This window comes from Laccaria bicolor, genomic scaffold, assembly GCF_000143565.1.
Source record: "Laccaria bicolor S238N-H82 LACBIscaffold_1 genomic scaffold, whole genome shotgun sequence".
NCBI classification, from domain to species: Eukaryota; Fungi; Basidiomycota; class Agaricomycetes; order Agaricales; family Hydnangiaceae; genus Laccaria; species Laccaria bicolor.
In genome coordinates, this window is record NW_001889872.1 from 920,235 (window position 1) to 935,986 (window position 15,752).

At 48.5% G+C, this 15,752-nt stretch overlaps 6 protein-coding genes across 6 annotated transcripts; 4 read left to right on the forward strand and 2 right to left on the reverse strand.

Moving 5' to 3' along the window:
- Positions 1-34: 34 nt before the first annotated feature.
- Positions 35-3,147, forward strand: LACBIDRAFT_320734 (uncharacterized protein; the record flags this gene model as incomplete). The annotated part of the gene is made up of 4 exons (XM_001873300.1): positions 35-828; positions 880-1,961; positions 2,016-2,175; positions 2,223-3,147. The coding sequence occupies 4 exons, from the start codon at positions 35-37 to the stop codon at positions 3,145-3,147; spliced, it is 2,961 nt and encodes a 986-aa protein (XP_001873335.1).
- Positions 3,148-3,472: 325 nt separating this feature from the next.
- LACBIDRAFT_300989 (uncharacterized protein) lies at positions 3,473-6,067 on the reverse strand (the record flags this gene model as incomplete). The annotated part of the gene is made up of 2 exons (XM_001873918.1): positions 3,473-5,387; positions 5,442-6,067. 2 exons carry the CDS (start codon positions 6,065-6,067, stop codon positions 3,473-3,475), a joined length of 2,541 nt encoding a protein of 846 aa, XP_001873953.1.
- Positions 6,068-6,167: 100 nt separating this feature from the next.
- LACBIDRAFT_300990 (uncharacterized protein) lies at positions 6,168-6,664 on the forward strand (the record flags this gene model as incomplete). The annotated part of the gene is made up of 3 exons (XM_001873301.1): positions 6,168-6,427; positions 6,478-6,550; positions 6,599-6,664. 3 exons carry the CDS (start codon positions 6,168-6,170, stop codon positions 6,662-6,664), a joined length of 399 nt encoding a protein of 132 aa, XP_001873336.1.
- Positions 6,665-6,741: 77 nt separating this feature from the next.
- Positions 6,742-10,543, reverse strand: LACBIDRAFT_228107 (uncharacterized protein; the record flags this gene model as incomplete). Its single annotated transcript, XM_001873919.1, has 11 exons — positions 6,742-6,888; positions 7,183-7,251; positions 7,307-7,637; positions 7,691-8,253; positions 8,305-8,493; positions 8,567-8,701; positions 8,757-8,954; positions 9,008-9,175; positions 9,222-9,451; positions 9,504-9,606; positions 9,668-10,543. 11 exons carry the CDS (start codon positions 10,541-10,543, stop codon positions 6,742-6,744), a joined length of 3,009 nt encoding a protein of 1,002 aa, XP_001873954.1.
- A 432-nt stretch (positions 10,544-10,975) lies between these two features.
- Positions 10,976-12,092, forward strand: LACBIDRAFT_242520 (uncharacterized protein; the record flags this gene model as incomplete). The annotated part of the gene is made up of 10 exons (XM_001873302.1): positions 10,976-11,003; positions 11,056-11,080; positions 11,130-11,136; positions 11,188-11,269; positions 11,321-11,461; positions 11,515-11,584; positions 11,634-11,694; positions 11,748-11,871; positions 11,928-11,956; positions 12,012-12,092. 10 exons carry the CDS (start codon positions 10,976-10,978, stop codon positions 12,090-12,092), a joined length of 648 nt encoding a protein of 215 aa, XP_001873337.1.
- Positions 12,093-12,258: 166 nt separating this feature from the next.
- Positions 12,259-15,734, forward strand: LACBIDRAFT_291634 (uncharacterized protein; the record flags this gene model as incomplete). Its single annotated transcript, XM_001873303.1, has 7 exons — positions 12,259-12,606; positions 12,663-13,229; positions 13,283-13,513; positions 13,569-14,369; positions 14,419-14,505; positions 14,568-15,445; positions 15,503-15,734. The coding sequence occupies 7 exons, from the start codon at positions 12,259-12,261 to the stop codon at positions 15,564-15,566; spliced, it is 2,976 nt and encodes a 991-aa protein (XP_001873338.1). The 3' UTR covers positions 15,567-15,734.
- Between the last annotated feature and the right edge of the window lie 18 nt (positions 15,735-15,752).

The following is a 15,752-nucleotide window of genomic DNA, read 5'->3' on the forward strand; positions in this document are numbered from 1 at the left end:
GAACACGCCAGCAAGTCGGTCCCAATCCTCAACGATGGCCTCAACTTCAACTACGCCCTACACACAGTGGGAATCTTTGGAGGACCACCAGCTTACGACCGATCACGTTTACCAAATTCTTGAATCCGTACCAGATGACCTATGGGTAGTTACTGCGTGTCTGGATCGTGTTCTGGATGACCTCCCTGCACAACAAGCCCTGCTCAATTTTGGAATCTCAAGAACCGAGGCCGTTATTGAACGTTGTAAGGATGTGTTGGCTCTTGCATCTCAAGGACGGGCAGACAATATCCACTCTCAGCTCACCCATGACACCCTCCTCACTCATTTCCGGGCCATCGCCACCGACGCCGACCTCTGCTACCTACGCTCAAGTTTACTCCAGCGCTTAGACAGACTCAATACATACGTTCTTGCACAGAAGGAATTCGCTTCGGAAAAGTGGGAGCAAGGGGACGATGACATGGAAGAATGGGAGGACGATCCTTGGGCTGATGGCACAACCCCCTCACCTTCAACAATCCACCCACAACATGCTTCCAAGCGTCCAGTTTCACTTTCTGAATTCCTTCTCAATGACCTTGTCCGATCCGCCTGTGAATTTGCTTCCTCTCAATCTTTTGGAGCACTTCGTATCATCTTCCGAAGACACGCGTCAGCCTTACGGCCCTATCGCTTCACTGTGCTTGAAAGCATTCCAGAGTATGTTTCGCCGTCACTTTATCGCGACCTTCTACCATCCTTCAACACCTTAACCAATGCTGAATCACTCCTTTCGGATGATGGATGGCGCAGTGAACAGGATGTGTCAGAATGGGCGGAAACACAGTCAGCTATTCGACTTTCCGCGTCTCTGTGCCATAATACACCCGAATGTAGGGGATCGCCTTCGAGCACGCCCACCGTCCCCCCACTAACGCCAGAGGAATTGTCAGCATGGTACAAACGTCGGGTTACCGACGTCATTATGTCTACTGGTATGATCGACGTTGCTCTAGAAATTATCCAGCATGGCGCATCACAAGGAATCCCTGGCCTGGATGAGCTGGGGGAGGAGCTCAGTCTTCTTTCTCGCCTCGTTTACGATGCTCCACAGCACATGGGAATATCAGACGATTGGACGTTAAGTTGGTGGTATGACATGGACCCACCCACGGTCGTGCAAGCGTACCTCTCGCACTCTACCCCGGATTCACTCCCTCAGGATATTTCTCGCCTTGTTTTGCCGTATCTTTTTATACTGGAGTCGCGCGCGGAACGGGCGGGGACTCCTGATCCCGGTCTTTCTTCCCGTCTGCTGTACGAGTATATTCTCTCATTGCCGCTCGAAAAGGCCGCAGTTATATTCGAGGCTTCAAAGCCGACACTCCCTGCGGCGCAGCGATTGATTCGTGATGACGAGGATGTTGCCCGAGTCGCTCTGGCCTGCCTATACGACAGCCCTAGTCTAGATCAGTGGTCCACAATGAGTCGCATTTTTGAATGTTTACCAGCTTGGGACTCGGCTGACGGGGACGAAGCCGAGGATGCTGTTGATACGACTGTCGCTTCTCTCAGCGCATTCCTGATGCCAACGACTGGTCACCCATATTGCAAGCCAAGTGAATTATTGCTCTTCTTTAAACCTCTCACTCGGGCATCGTTATCTCGTGCCCTTGACATTCTTGACGTTCACCTGGAGTCTGGAGAAATCCTTTCCCGCTGGAGCGTTCCAGCACCCCTCTGTTGGTTTCTGCAAAGTTACCAGAACGTGGACGAACAGCGTGCTTGGGCGAATAGGATGGCACGGCGTGCAGGTGGCGTAGAAGACCACCTTAGTACCAAAGAAGATTGGGAATGGCTTCTGGAAGATATGCTCAAGTTGACAGAAACAAGTGAATCGGGTCTCAAGGAAGCCTTTGGGTTGTTGTCACAGGCCGAGGTTATTGGCATCTTCTTTGGGGGCCTGTTGAGCACTGGCAGTCAGTAAACCCTCATATCTAGGCGCTGCTTTTTTTTTTCTGACCCCTTCACAGGGTTAACGATCGCCAAAGCTTTGCTGAAGGATCCTCACAGCAAACTCAGTCAGATAGCAGATAAGATTGAAGACCTGTGCCTGACCACATATCGTGAGCTTTATGATAACGCAAGCTCAGGCAACTACAAGTTTGGTGACATGAAGTTGGCTTACGATTGGTAAAGCTTTTGACTTTTGCCAATTCGTGGTCGCTAAAAGGTTGCAGTTTGGATGTGCCTCCTCCCTCAGATCGCCTTCAAAGAGAAAAGGAATTTATTGAAGCAACATCAAGAATATGCTCATTCAATGTTACATCACGCCAAGGGATTCCTATTTCTCCCATCGAAATCCGGTTGACAAAAGACCGACTCTCACTTGTTTCACAGGTTTTGTCGAGCAACATCGACGCTTACAAGCACACAGAGGTCATCCTAGACCTTTGCTACAAGCTTGGATTTAGGGGCGACGCCGCTGCGGAAGTCAAGGCGCTAGCCATGCTGGCAGATGCGGCCCTTCAGGCTGAAGACGTGCCTCGAGCGTACCAGAACAGCGCAAGGATGATCGACATTGTCTCCCAACTCCATTCATCCGCCACACCAGGGTCCGACGACGCTACGATAGCTGACGCCACAGAAGTATGCTGGATTGCGTGTTTCCAGCTGGGTCGCCAACCGGAGTTCGATGACCTCGCGAAGAGGTCGTTTTTGCTAGGTCACGCGTTGGAATTCTGTCCACCGGAAAAACTACATGATATTCTCACCGCCTGGCGGAGTCTACATAAAGAGGATATTGCAGCTCGTGAAGAGAGACTAGTCCATGAACGCAGTTCCACAAGGGCGACCGTTCCTAGTAAACGATATGACGATTCTATTCCTACCGTGGCAACATCTTTGCGCGCACGTTTACATGAGTTCAATATGCCAACTCCGCCTCTCCTCAGCACACCAGATGCTACCGCCATTGCCAGCCGAACATTGAGAAGTGTCGCAGCTAACTTTCCGTTCTCTGTGGGTCATCACGGGCGGTCTCATGACCCAGATATGGATGAAGATAGCAGTTCGAGAAGAGGGGAAGTCGATAACGTCTCTTCCCAAGCCACTAGGGCCTTCTCGAAAGGGATTGGATGGCTCATAGGAGCTGATGACCTTTGAGTTTACTGTGTTTTAACAATATATATATAGCTTAACTATAAAAACAAAACGAGAGTGAGTGGAGCGAATTAAAATCTCCAATAAATGCGAACAGATAAGTTGGACTCCTAGTGGGGTTAAGTAATGTGTGGGAGCTCTACTACATAGATGGCTAAAATGTGGTATAGGTAAAACGAACGAAATTTGGTAAGTACAACATAATAGAAGAGTAAGAAATAAGGTTGATTACAGGTGCGGGAACGTCAAGATAGGCGAGAAGAAGTGATGACAATGAAGCCGTCCTGGCAATACAATACTCTTCAAAAGATCGCAAGGTCACTAGTGCTCACGGCATCGCATTTCCGAAACGCGATGATGTTCCTGTTCTCGCTCTGGGTCTGTTAACGACGCTTCCCGCACCAGGTGCTGACAAAATATCGTGTTTGGGCCCATCGGGTGAACGCTTTTCACCCCTTCCACATGTACTGCAGAAGGTATTGTCCTTGCCAGATGCCTTGAGCTCGTCCACTTCAGCTTTGAGATCCCGCACCTGCCCTTCCAGCTCCCAAATATGCTGTTGCCATGCCTTCTTTGCGGATATGATCTGTTCCTGAAGAGCCTGAACAAGCGATGAAGAGTCACCAGAGATGTAGGTCTTGGAGGGTTGTTCATTGCTTGGGCGAGAATACGACGCTGGCGTCACTGGAGACACAAGTCCAGTTGGACTGGATGATCTTGGCGTATCCAGGTCTGTCTCGTAAATTGGCTGAGGGTCACTGACGATATGGTCCGCAAAATGGGTACTGAATAGCGTAGATACAGGCCGCAATTTGAGTGATGGGAATTGGGATACGTTGGCGGGCGCGCTTTGAGGTTGGCTCTCAATCTGCCAAGGAGTCTCAGAGGAGGAGGCGGGCAAAGTTCGCGTCGGATGGAACTCATCGCCGCCTCTAGCCGATGCTGCCCCTTGAGGAACGGGACCCCGCGAGAGTGTGTTGATGTGCAGAGACGGGGGCGTACGTCTGGGATTAAGCGAAGCACTCACGGAGGTTAAACTATTGCCCGATGACGAGATAGTGTCATGAACAGGCGAAGCTTCAAACATTGAAGGTGATATCCTTGGCACGGGAATGCGATGTAACGTCGCCTTCTGAGCACCGCGCGAATGTTGTTGGTTGTGCGCCGCATAAGCATCGGATAAAGAGGGGACAGGGGGAGCCTCTGTTTCCTCTTTCTCGTTCGTTTTACCGCTGTTGAACAATCGCATGAAGCCACTCTTCTTATGCTTGAGCGTTTTGTTCGGCTGAGCGCCAAGGGGAGGCTGGTTCCCGAAGACTGCTGGTTCCGACCCTCGTCTGTCTGGCTTCTGTCCTACAATTGTATGTAGAGCATTCTTGGCTTTTGCGCCAGCACTTATAGTTCGCCCACGCGTCCTTGAGGCGGTACCACCGGACGAAGGAAGGTCTGCTATATTCGTAGTTTCATGCTCACCGTTCGAAAATGGGGTCATTGATGAAAGAGCGCTGCCGTTTGATGATCGGGAGGCTGCATCATGGTTTGAGGAGCCATGCATACGCTGAGCCCTTGCTTCTTCTAGAGAAATAAGTGAGAAGGCTGGCGCGGTGGCACGATCAGTCCAGCCAGGAAGATTGACAACGCCTGGTGGAGGAACCGGCAGGACTTGCTCGTCCTTCGAAGTGCTGTGCGCGGAGACTGGGGAGGAGATGTCTCGGCCCTGTAGCGACGAGAGGCGGTCTCTCGAAAATGAAGACGTTGATAAGCTATCGCTTGACAGCGTAGAGCGCGTCCCAGAATTTGACAATGTCAAAGTGGTGAAAGAGTCGGTGACTGTCAGATTAGAGTCATTACGCGGCGGGAATTGCATGGCAGACCGAAGTGGGGATTTTGGCAGTGGCTCCACTGCGTATGATATTACCAAATCCGGGTTGGCATAGGGGTGACGATCATCCTCGGAAGATGACGAGGACGAAGGTCGCGCTGGGTAACAGGTTCTGTAAGAGTCAGATTCCGCGGGTAAGCACGTTTCGTCGTGATGCCCATTTTGAAGGAATGTTTGAGGCGGGAAGCTAGGGTGAACGGGAGTGCAAGTAGGGGAAAGACTGGGAGAAGGAATAGCACGCGCTGCAGGAGAGCGGGAACCGACGCGTCCGATAGAGAACTTGCCTCGAAAACCCTCTTTTTGTCCAGAATTTGAAGGGCGGCCAAGTGAAGAGGTGGACAAACTCTCTTGAGCAAGAGCACTGTCGGTAGTGTCATCAGGATAACCTCTTTAAATGAAAAACGAATGAATTTACTAAAGAGCACCTCGTGGGTATGATATCTGTGAGCTAGTTGTTTCGATAGAGGGTTTGTGTGAAGCTTGGGAACGGCTCGATTCTTCGCTAGGTCTGCTTGCATTACTGGGCCGCGGGCTAGGTGAGTCAGACGTCGCGCTTCTTGATCCATTCCCGCGAGAAAAAGGAAACCCGCTTGCAAAATGGCGCGGACTTTCTTCAACCTCCTCCTCTTCCTCCAAAGTTGCTTCATCCAATTCCCAAGGTGCTCGCGAATGAAAACGCATTTTGGGCCCAAGATAGCTCATGCGAGGAAGGGGTTCATTATCGTCTTCGTTATCAAATGAGTGTGAATAGTTATGGTCGTGATTGTCGGAGGAGGCAAAGGAAGAACGAGGGTCATCGTCCAAGTCGAGCATACTGACGGCGGGTTCGTCGTGATTGGGAAATACCTCGGCGGCGTAGGGCGAGGAAGACCGGTATGAATAATTGCCCTCTGGGGAGAAAACAGCACGACTGTACACGGAGGGAGTGTCTGAAAATTGGGAAAGGGCGGAAAACCGACCGTGGACTTCAGCGCGTGTTGTTCGTTGGTCCAAAAGAAGGCGCAAATGATCGTCGTGAGCGTCCGGCGGAGACCTCAGCATGGTCGATGGTCGGCGGGGATGAAAAGGAAATCAGGTCAGGCAAGGCTCACAAACATGTGAGTCCATAGTTACTACTCTACTATCAATTCACGTGACTCAAATGTCTTCTCCCATCCCCATCGCATCCTCCTCAGCTGGTAGGGTATCCGGAAAGTCCTGGAAGACAGCCAAAACTGCCACTGTGTCAGCCGATTCCCGTTTCAACTTTCTTCACGCTAACGTACCCAACAGCCGTTCCAATCTGCCAGACGCCGTCAAGACTAAAAAATGGGAGGACCGTATGCAAAAAACTACAAAGGCAATGGCGATCAAAAAACTACAGACGGAGCTCAAGGATGAAAAAGAAGCTGACTACCAAAGGTTTACCCTCTCCTTCACATAGCGTTTCTTGCCATTAATTCCGTTACCAGACGGAGGGAGGTTACAATGGAGCGCAAGAAGGCGGCAGAAGAAAGGAGGAGACTCGAGGACGCGAAAGCGCAGGTATGAGCCGTCTTTCGGAAACGAATTTTAATATCACCGTATGTATAGATGGGCGCAAGAAAAGCTGCACGGCTGCGTCGAAGGGCAGGGAGAACGAAAAAAGTCAACCACTGACATGATGGTATGTAGATAGTCTTTTTTTTTGTAGCCCATCCTTTCGATATCCTATTATTGTCTGAGCGGTCCATGCATTATAACGCCCATGATGTGTCCACCTCTCCCTCCTTTACAAACGGCTTATCAAGCCCAGAGACAACACTCTCACACAATGGACAGGTGCTTGCAAGTAAGTCGTCTAGCTCCGCCCTCAACTTTTCCGCCTTCACCCCTCCCTCGATCTCGTTTCCCGTCCTTTTCCCGCCAATTCCAGGTATCCATGTTGGAGCCGAAACTACAGCAGCGAGCGCATCTGGGATGATCAAATCCCGCAAGCGATCACCCGCCGAGATGACACTACGACCCAATAGGTTCGCCGCTCTCGCACCATTTTGCAGAGGGTTTGCGATGGGTCCAAAGTTGGCAGACAACAAGGCCCGTTGACTTGCTGGCTGTTTTCCCGTTTGCGGGTTAGGGGCCAAAGGAGTTGGATTTCCTATGCCTGCCCCGTTCAGTCTGCCTTTGCTTGCAGGCACATTTTTAACAAGCTGATCTTGTAGCGTGATGATTCTACGTAACGCATGTGCTGGCAAATATTCTTTAATCTAAATGATGTTATCAATAGTCCGACTTTTTCTTCAGAAAGGACAGGTAGCTTACCAGTCCAATCAGACAATCAGCATGAAATGAGTGGTGGCAAGGAAATACATAGAACTGCCTGGTCAACAACAAATTTGAACATGTTGAGCATTGTTCGCCAGCATCGATGGTGATGAATCGCTGCTTGAGCGCGGCGATGTCCTGTTGAATGGATTCCGCGGTCCGTGTAGCTTCATCCATTTCGCTTTTCAGTGTTTCGATGTGTGAAGAATAGCCTTCCAATGCATGGGCGATTTCCTCTTTGAAATCATCAATCACCACAAAGTCAGGGAAGAAGGGCAATATATCCTCAATTTTGAGAAGATCCGTATTTTCCAGGAATCGCATAGCCCTGGTGAAATGTTATTACTTGAATGTGATGAAAACGAAGACAGAGAAACGAACGATTTGATATCCTTCTTATCTTGGACCACATAGCGAGCGATTTTGAGCCATAACTTTTTGCGCAAAGGCTGGTCGTCTTCGGGCATATCTGCGTTGATCTTTGCCAACTCCAGATCTCCTTTTTCCAACGCAAGGTCCACACTGTTTTCCCATAAACCCATCTTGGAATATATATGCACGCAGGGTTGGGTGCGACCGGTCGATTTGCACAGACGTAGTGCGTAATCCAAATCGTAATATGGTCTTCCCGTGTTTGCATCAGTCGGTGCTGAGGATAGAAACCGAAGAAGAGGGCCATCGTCCTCCAATGACGATGCGTAGAAGATAATTAGTAGATTATGTATAGTGGGCAACGTGCTCTGCTGCTCAAATACGACGTGATTAAGGTAGCGAATTGCTTGATTCGGAGATAACGGATCAGGATGAGCATGTTGAAGTTGGAGGAGGGAAGGAATGAGGCGAAGAGGATCAAGTGAAGGTTGACGAAGCCAGGCATCTACAGTCTCTTTGGGCGCTTGGCGAATGAGAACAGGACCAAAACGATAGTAAAGGTCAAGGTCTGACTGTCAAGAATGGTCAGGAAAAACCATTAACAACTGCAAAATGACAAGTACCTGGCGATTAATGGTTTCGATGGCCTTTATCCATTGCTCTTCGAGAATCCAATGCTCCGCAACCCTTTCAAAATCACCTACCGCGGTGGCATAGTGAAGATACATATCGACTCTCCCGTGATTTTGAAGGAGTTCGTAGACAGTTTCTTTATCGAGGTTGCTCTGTTTGATAAAGCATAGTTCAGAAAGCTGTTGTCAATAAATGAGAGCTGTGATTGCCCGCCTTGTAAGTCTCAAAAAATTGGCGCAGGTCATCCTCAACAATGATCCGTTCAGCTTTTAGGTTGTCGACATCATGAGAAACCGATTCGGATGCCACAATGTCATCCAATTCATTGCACTTGCTTAAGTAGAACTCAACCAACCAAGTCGCAAGCATCATCCTTTGTGTTAAGTCCTGTAACGGTTCGTCTGTAAGGGCGGGGTGGCATAAAGTCACGCAGGATGCTTACTGTTTTGCGACTTCGTTCCAACCTTGATATCAAATATGACCTCAAAGAATCACGCTCCCCAACATCCAGCAACTTTAAAGCGACCTCCTCAAACGAAGCAGAACAACGGGCGTACGATTGTGCAGCTTGATAGTAACGACCTTCAGTGAAAAAACTTTCTGCCTGTGCAAGTATAATCTGGTCGCGTTGGCCAGCTGTCTAGGATCACACCTCTGAATATACATGAAAAACAGAAAAGGCACAAAATTTACCTTTGCGTACCGAAGGGCAGTGTCAAATTCACCTTTCTCGAGATATATCTTCCAGACATCCCGATCCTCGTTACCGACCACCAGCTCGAATAAGGATTGATCGGTGTACACCCAGTATGTTTTGCGAACGGGATCGGATGCCAGACCGCGGATTACTTCGTTGGCTTTCTACAATATAATCAAAACAGTGGACGCTTAATTTCATGATACTCACAATAGGCAACGTCTCCTCGTAAGTTATTTTATCGTCCAGATTACAGATTCCCACTATCCGATTCTTATAGAGCAAAATGAAATGGAACTCAGTCAAAGATAGCGACAAAGGAGCCTCTGGTATCTCGCTTGAAGAAGCTACGAATGATGGGTAGGGAAGTAATTGAGCGGCATCGATATGGTCTTCAGTGCTGGGTTCCAAATTCAAGCTTCCATGATAAATTCCAGGTCCTTGAAATTCAATATAACAATCCGTCGAGAAATAGAAATCAACAGACTCCACCTGTTATCCACGCCAAACGTTTCGGTGTTGACAGCGCTTGATCAGAGTTCGGTGTGAAAAACTGCAATTCTGAAGAATTGAGATTTCCAGGAAGTTCGAGGATCTCTTTGACGTCTTTAGAAAGGAAAAGCATAATAAATAACAATAATAAACTCACTTGGAACTGTTTCGCGATACTGAGCGAAAAGGGCAGAGAAAACTCTTCCTCCCTCTTCAGATTTTCGATCGACAACTCCGAAGAATTGGTATATCCTAGTCAGAGTCGTCACAAGTACCAGGGCGTGCTTGGGGTCCGACGGAGGAGAATAGTCGAACTTAATGCCTGTGATCGGATGCTTTTCTGGGAGGGAATATACCGACTGCAGATAGCGTTCTTGTGATTTGAAGAAATCTTCCTCTGCGTCAAGAACGGCCTCGTACACAACGCCGTTCCTACCTCCTATAAGGATTTCTTTGGTTGAGGTCGAATGGGAAGAAGAGAGCAGAGCAGATTTGTTCCATGCCACACTTTCAATTACCATCTTGAAGCCTTTCAGTTGGCGGGGCTTCTTCCAAGTTCGGAATAAGTACCAATTTTCCCCTTGTTGAGATGTGATGATGATATGTCGTCCCGAAGGGTCCATAAAGAGCTTGTGTATGGTCATCTCTGTGGGTTTTCTCGGGATCTGGACCTTTATGACTTGGTCCGCATGTGACAGTTCTATAAGCACAATGGAGTTGGAGGCAAACCCCATGGCAAGCATGTCGGAACTGACAACAAAAGATATTAGAGGGGCGGGGAAGGCGTATTGAACTCGTCCAAGATCGAAAACTGGCGCGTCAGACACATGCTCTTCAGTCTCCTGTGCGGTGCTCAGATAGTACTCATATATATAAGCCTGATAACGTACCGTAATGTCGTCTACCTCTGCACGAATGTCATCGGAGTGATGTGGCGAAGGCTCAAAACCCTCAAAATGCAACTGCGGCAAGGGTGCCAGGCCCGCGGCTTGTCTGCCTGAGTTTCCAGTGGGATGTTGTACGTCTGTGCAGAAACGCATGGGTGGGCAGAGACGATGAAGTGAAAGCACTTACATTCATCAAACATTCCACTAGAGTTTAGTATCTGTTCAATACTTGGAACGTTGACAGCAAGGTGAGAGTATGTGCTATGAGTGTCACATTTACTATCATAAAAGCAACCGGTCACGATGCTGCATCTTGCACCTCCCTCGTCTGTCCTCTCCCCACACATTCCAAACACATTCCCTGTTCCTTACAGCTATACACATCTTACAACTACACTAATTTGAGATAAAAGGCGATGTTACTCGCCCGTGCGTCTTACTACTATGTAGATTATAACGCAATGTGACATTATTTGCCTTACCGTGGGCCAAGGCAGCTTTATTTAGGACGTTGACATCCTAACTGTTCTCCCCTCGACTTGGCCGATTCTGTCCACCACACCACACTCAGTTATGTCCACCGACATGCCCCGGTTGTTTGTCATTCGTCATGGTGAGGACAATCACATTTATCAATTGCTCATCTCAAACATCACTTGATGAAGGCGAAACAGCATGGTCCTTGAATGGGTGAGAATCCTAGGCTTTGTACTATTACATGCTAATGTCTGGATTGCAGGAGACACGTAAGGAATATTGATTTGTCGTGAATCGATCTAACCCAAATGATCCAACAGACTGGCAAGTCCGATATACCTCTGACCAAGCGAGGTGAGGAGCAGATAAGGCAGATCGCGCTGCGCCTGGTCGGACAAGGATGTGAGCAATAGCACACCGTAAGCCCGGCGTCTTTACCAATTCCTATCTTAGTTGCGATCGATCCCAAGAATCTCTGCACAGTTCTAGTCTCTCCACGTCAGCGTGCTCACAGGACCTTCGACCTGTTATTTGAACATCTGGAGGATGCTCCCGAATATAGCCTCACAGAGGATGTCCGAGAATGGGACTATGGTTACCTCATAAAATATCGTCGATATTTTGTCAAAAATTGACGCTGGTTGCAGGCGATTACGAAGGCCTTCTGTCATCAGAAATCAAAGAGAATAATCCAAACTGGACGATATGGAAAGACGGGTAGGTGACTTTTATTTCGTTTTATCTTCCTACCACTCATCCAGTGTAGATGCCCCAACGGAGAGTCAGTCCAGGACATGCAAGACAGAGTAGATGGTGTTATTTCCAAGGTTCATAGCGCGTTTTCCCATATTGAATCGCAGCTTACCCCCAATCTGCTTAGGTTCGGGAATATCATAAACAATACAAGGAGCAGGGGATCAACACACGCGATGTTCTCATCGTTGCACATGGCCACTTTAGTCGCGTCCTTATCTCCCGTTGGATCAAGTTTCCCCTTTGCCTCGGTAAGAGCCACAGGCTTTCCTGTTTTTGGGATCTATTTTTTCTTACATTCCTCTAGGTACACACTTTAACGTTGAGCCCGGATCGGTCAGTGTCTTCCAGCACCGTTCTCCAGCACAACCTGACGATTTTGTCAAATTAGGTTGCAGTTCTCGGTTACAACCATAATTCTCTTGAAGAGCCGGCACTCAACGCACTCAATCTCGTTGCTACGATCTCTTAGAGTACTGTAACTTGCAAACATGTACTTTATGCACAGTTGATACCAAGTTAACCCCTGTTAAATTCTATTTTCTCTTCCCACGATAATCCTCATTGTGGTGATACTTCACGTCACCAGCTTGAACTTCCTCCGCGAGGATATCACTTCCTTCCTCGCCGCTCATATCATGTCGGAGGGTGACTCCCAAAGCTCAGCGGTGGTCGGTAGTCCCCCCATAATGGACGGCTCCGAACTTGTTCTGTCAAATCCTCATGGTGAACACGAGGAGGATGTGTGCGTGGTTAATGAAGATCACGAACCAGCTGATACCAGCGCTGCGGTGGACTCTTTAAATGGCAAGATTCTAGCGACGGATGAAATTCCAACTGTTCATGAAGCCCTTGCTCCCGTTAAATCACTGAAAGTGGATACCGCTAAGGACAAGGAGACCACGACCTCGAAGAGCAAGGGACAAATGTCCACGAAACCGGCGGCGACTTCGAAAGGAGACCCACCAACGCCTCTTGTTAAAAAGGTGCTTCCTTAACCTTCTCTCTATTCTTATGTCTTTGCGAATTGAGAACTCTACAGATCATCAACTCTGGGACATTTGGTACTGGCTCTGTGAAACCAGCCAGCTTGAGAGCGTCAGTTTCTGGAACTATCGTTATCCCCAAACCGGCCCCATCAGCGCCTTCCTTGAAGAAGGCCGTAAGTTCCGCACCAGCCCCCCCTGCCGCACGTCCTGCTGTAACGTCTTCAACAACAAACCGAAGGACATCCATTGTGCCAACGGCGAAAAGTGGTGTTATACCGACACCAAAGCCGTCATTATCCGCATCTGTGAACGGGAAATTGGGACAGGATAATCAAGCCATTCGGGCAGCAGTCGTTTCGCCTACTGGTTCCACTGCGTCGACGAAGGCAGCTTCGGGGAATCGGCCTCGTGCGTCTGTGTCTGAAGCGGTTAAGAAGGCACCTCTCCTTTCGAGGCCAAATGCAACAACTACGAAGCCTATCACTTCCAGCAAGCCTCCCCCTTCTTCTAGATTGGCCGGAACGCCGACATTAACTAAGCCCACCAAACCCACCGGCTCCATCTCATCTATCCGGGAAGTAAAGGAAGATGGAAAGGCGGTTGTTGAGCTGCAGAATGATGTATGTCCTTCCTTCAAACAAACTGCCCGTGACGGCTGACATCTCTTTTTAAGCTGAGAGAGATGGCGGATACCCTGCAATCGAAGACTGACGCTGTTGTGGCACTGGAGGCGCAAGTTGAAGCTCTACGGAGTACACTGCAGACGGCCCATGCTGAGGTCGAGCTCAAATCTTCCATCACCTCAGAACTTGAAGATGCAAAGAATACCTTTCAGGCGCAACTGGAAAATGTTCAAATTAAGCTGAAAGATCAACAAGAAGTGAATGAATTGTTGCAGACAGAGGTACATCCTATAAAATTGATATATATTCTGATTGTAACAAACCTTTCTTCAACAGCTGGCGAATGCGAACACTACTTCTCTTCAACAACGAGAGCTCGTCGATAAGCTTAACGCTCGTGTGGAAACTCTCGAAGCGCAGATTGCCTCGGCACACGCGGACTTGGAAACCTTACAAGCCAGTCACTTGACGGCTGCCTCTGACACCGAAAAGTCGGTGCAAACTGAGCGTGTAGCTTTTTTGAAGGTTCAATCTGAACTGCAAGCATTGGTCGAGGCAACGCAGTCGCTCAAGGCTGAACACCAAATTGAGTTACAGAACGCCCAGAATAACATTACTGAGCTTGAATCTAGAGTTGCGCAGCTGACGGGACTCGAAGCTCAAGTAACGGCCTTGAATTTGGAGAAGGAGGAAAACGCTGGCAAAGTATCTGAACTCGAAGTTGAAGTTCTCGAGTTAAAGGAGGCGCAGGATGAGCTTGAAGATAACCGGGAGCGGCTCCAGGCCAAACTCAGGGCAGTGGAAGAAAACTTGGCTAACTCTTCAGCAACCATAAAGCTTGCAACCGAGGAGGCGGCATCAAAGGAAGCGGAACATTTGTCTCAACTTAACGAGCTTAAGACTTCGCATGAGAAACAGCTTAAACTGGCGTCTATGAAGCACGAAGAAGTAGTTGCGTCTCTTGGCAGTTTGCAGTCAAAACTTGAAGCTGCCTTATCCGCTCAAGAACTAGCCGCCAAGGAACTCCTTGCAGCTCAAGATAGCCATAGCTCCCATACCAAGGAAATCGAGGAAGCACGTGTCCTTCAGAAAGCCCAACTTTCTGAAGAAATGGAAGTTATTAAACGAGAGTTAGAGGTGAGGATGGCCAAAAATTTACAACGATTTTTATCTTATCGAGTGCTAGGGCCAAGAGGCCACTTATCAATCTAAGCTTGAAGATGCGAAACGTCAGCACGAAAATCTGCTCCAAGAAGCATTTGAACGTGCAAAGGTTAGTAGGGAATTCGTTGATCCTGATAGTTTCCTCACACATGTCTCTTTTTCACTATTCAGAAGGAAGCAGGCGAAGCTCATGGTCAAGAGTTGCAAACCCTTCGCGAGGGGTCCAATGCGACGATTGAACAAATTCAGAAAGCCAATCAAATTTCATTGGAAAATCTCAAAGCGGAGCACGCCTCAGTTCTTGAGAGTGAAGTGAAGGATCTGATCAAGCAGGTCAATACCTTGACTCTTGACCTCAAGGCTACCCAAGATGATTTATCCAAGGCGAAGTCTGCACTTGAAACATCTCGCAGTGAGGTGGAAATTTTGACCACTCAAATCGAAGAAGCCCGCACGGCTGCGGAACTTTCCCCTCCAATATCGCCTGAAGCTGCATCTGAAATAGCTCGGTTAACCCAAGAGCTCGTTGTTGCGAAGGACGATCTCGCCGCTGCAACAGACATGTTGGGTTTGACGAAAGCATCTCTGACAGAGATGTCAGACAACCACGGGAAAGAGCTGGAAGAGGCGGCGAAGAGTCGTGCGGAAGAGGTCATCAAACTGCGGGCTGGCCATGACGCTGAAGTCGCATCGTTAGCTACTCAGAAGTCAGATCTTTTGATTCGGCTGTCGGACTTGGAGGGTGAACTAGCTACAACCAGGGCAACGTTGGATGCCGAGGAGCCTGCTCCGAAAAGCAATGGCAATGGGGCATCGCATGCTCAAACTTCGGGAGTAACCAAAGAGGAATTACAACGAATGCACGAGGCTCATAATCTCAAGATCTACGACTTGGAAGCCCAACACGAAAAGGCCCTCAAGACAATAAGGGAAGAGCTTGAGGCACGCCATGCCAAAGTCGACGAACTTCAACTAGAGGTCGATCGGAAGACGATGGAAATTCAATATCTTGAGCAAGAACAAGATGAAAGCCAAGAACAAGTTACACGGTACGTTCAAAATTTGTGATTATGCCGCTTTCATTTCTCACCACGAAAACGCAACAGACTCAATGAAGATATTGAAACTATGAAGGAGAAGATTGCGAAGCTCGGAGCTGGTCCTGAATAAACATTCTGGATCGTTTGAACCGCCCCCCATGCGACATACTACCCTACCACTCTTGATCAACGTTATACTATTTTTTGTTAACTGTTATACCTTCATATCCGATGGATCCATGCAATGTTTTTTTATCCCGCACTTCACATACCCATTCAATAATACTGGTTTCGAGTTCTGACGGAATTCCTTGTG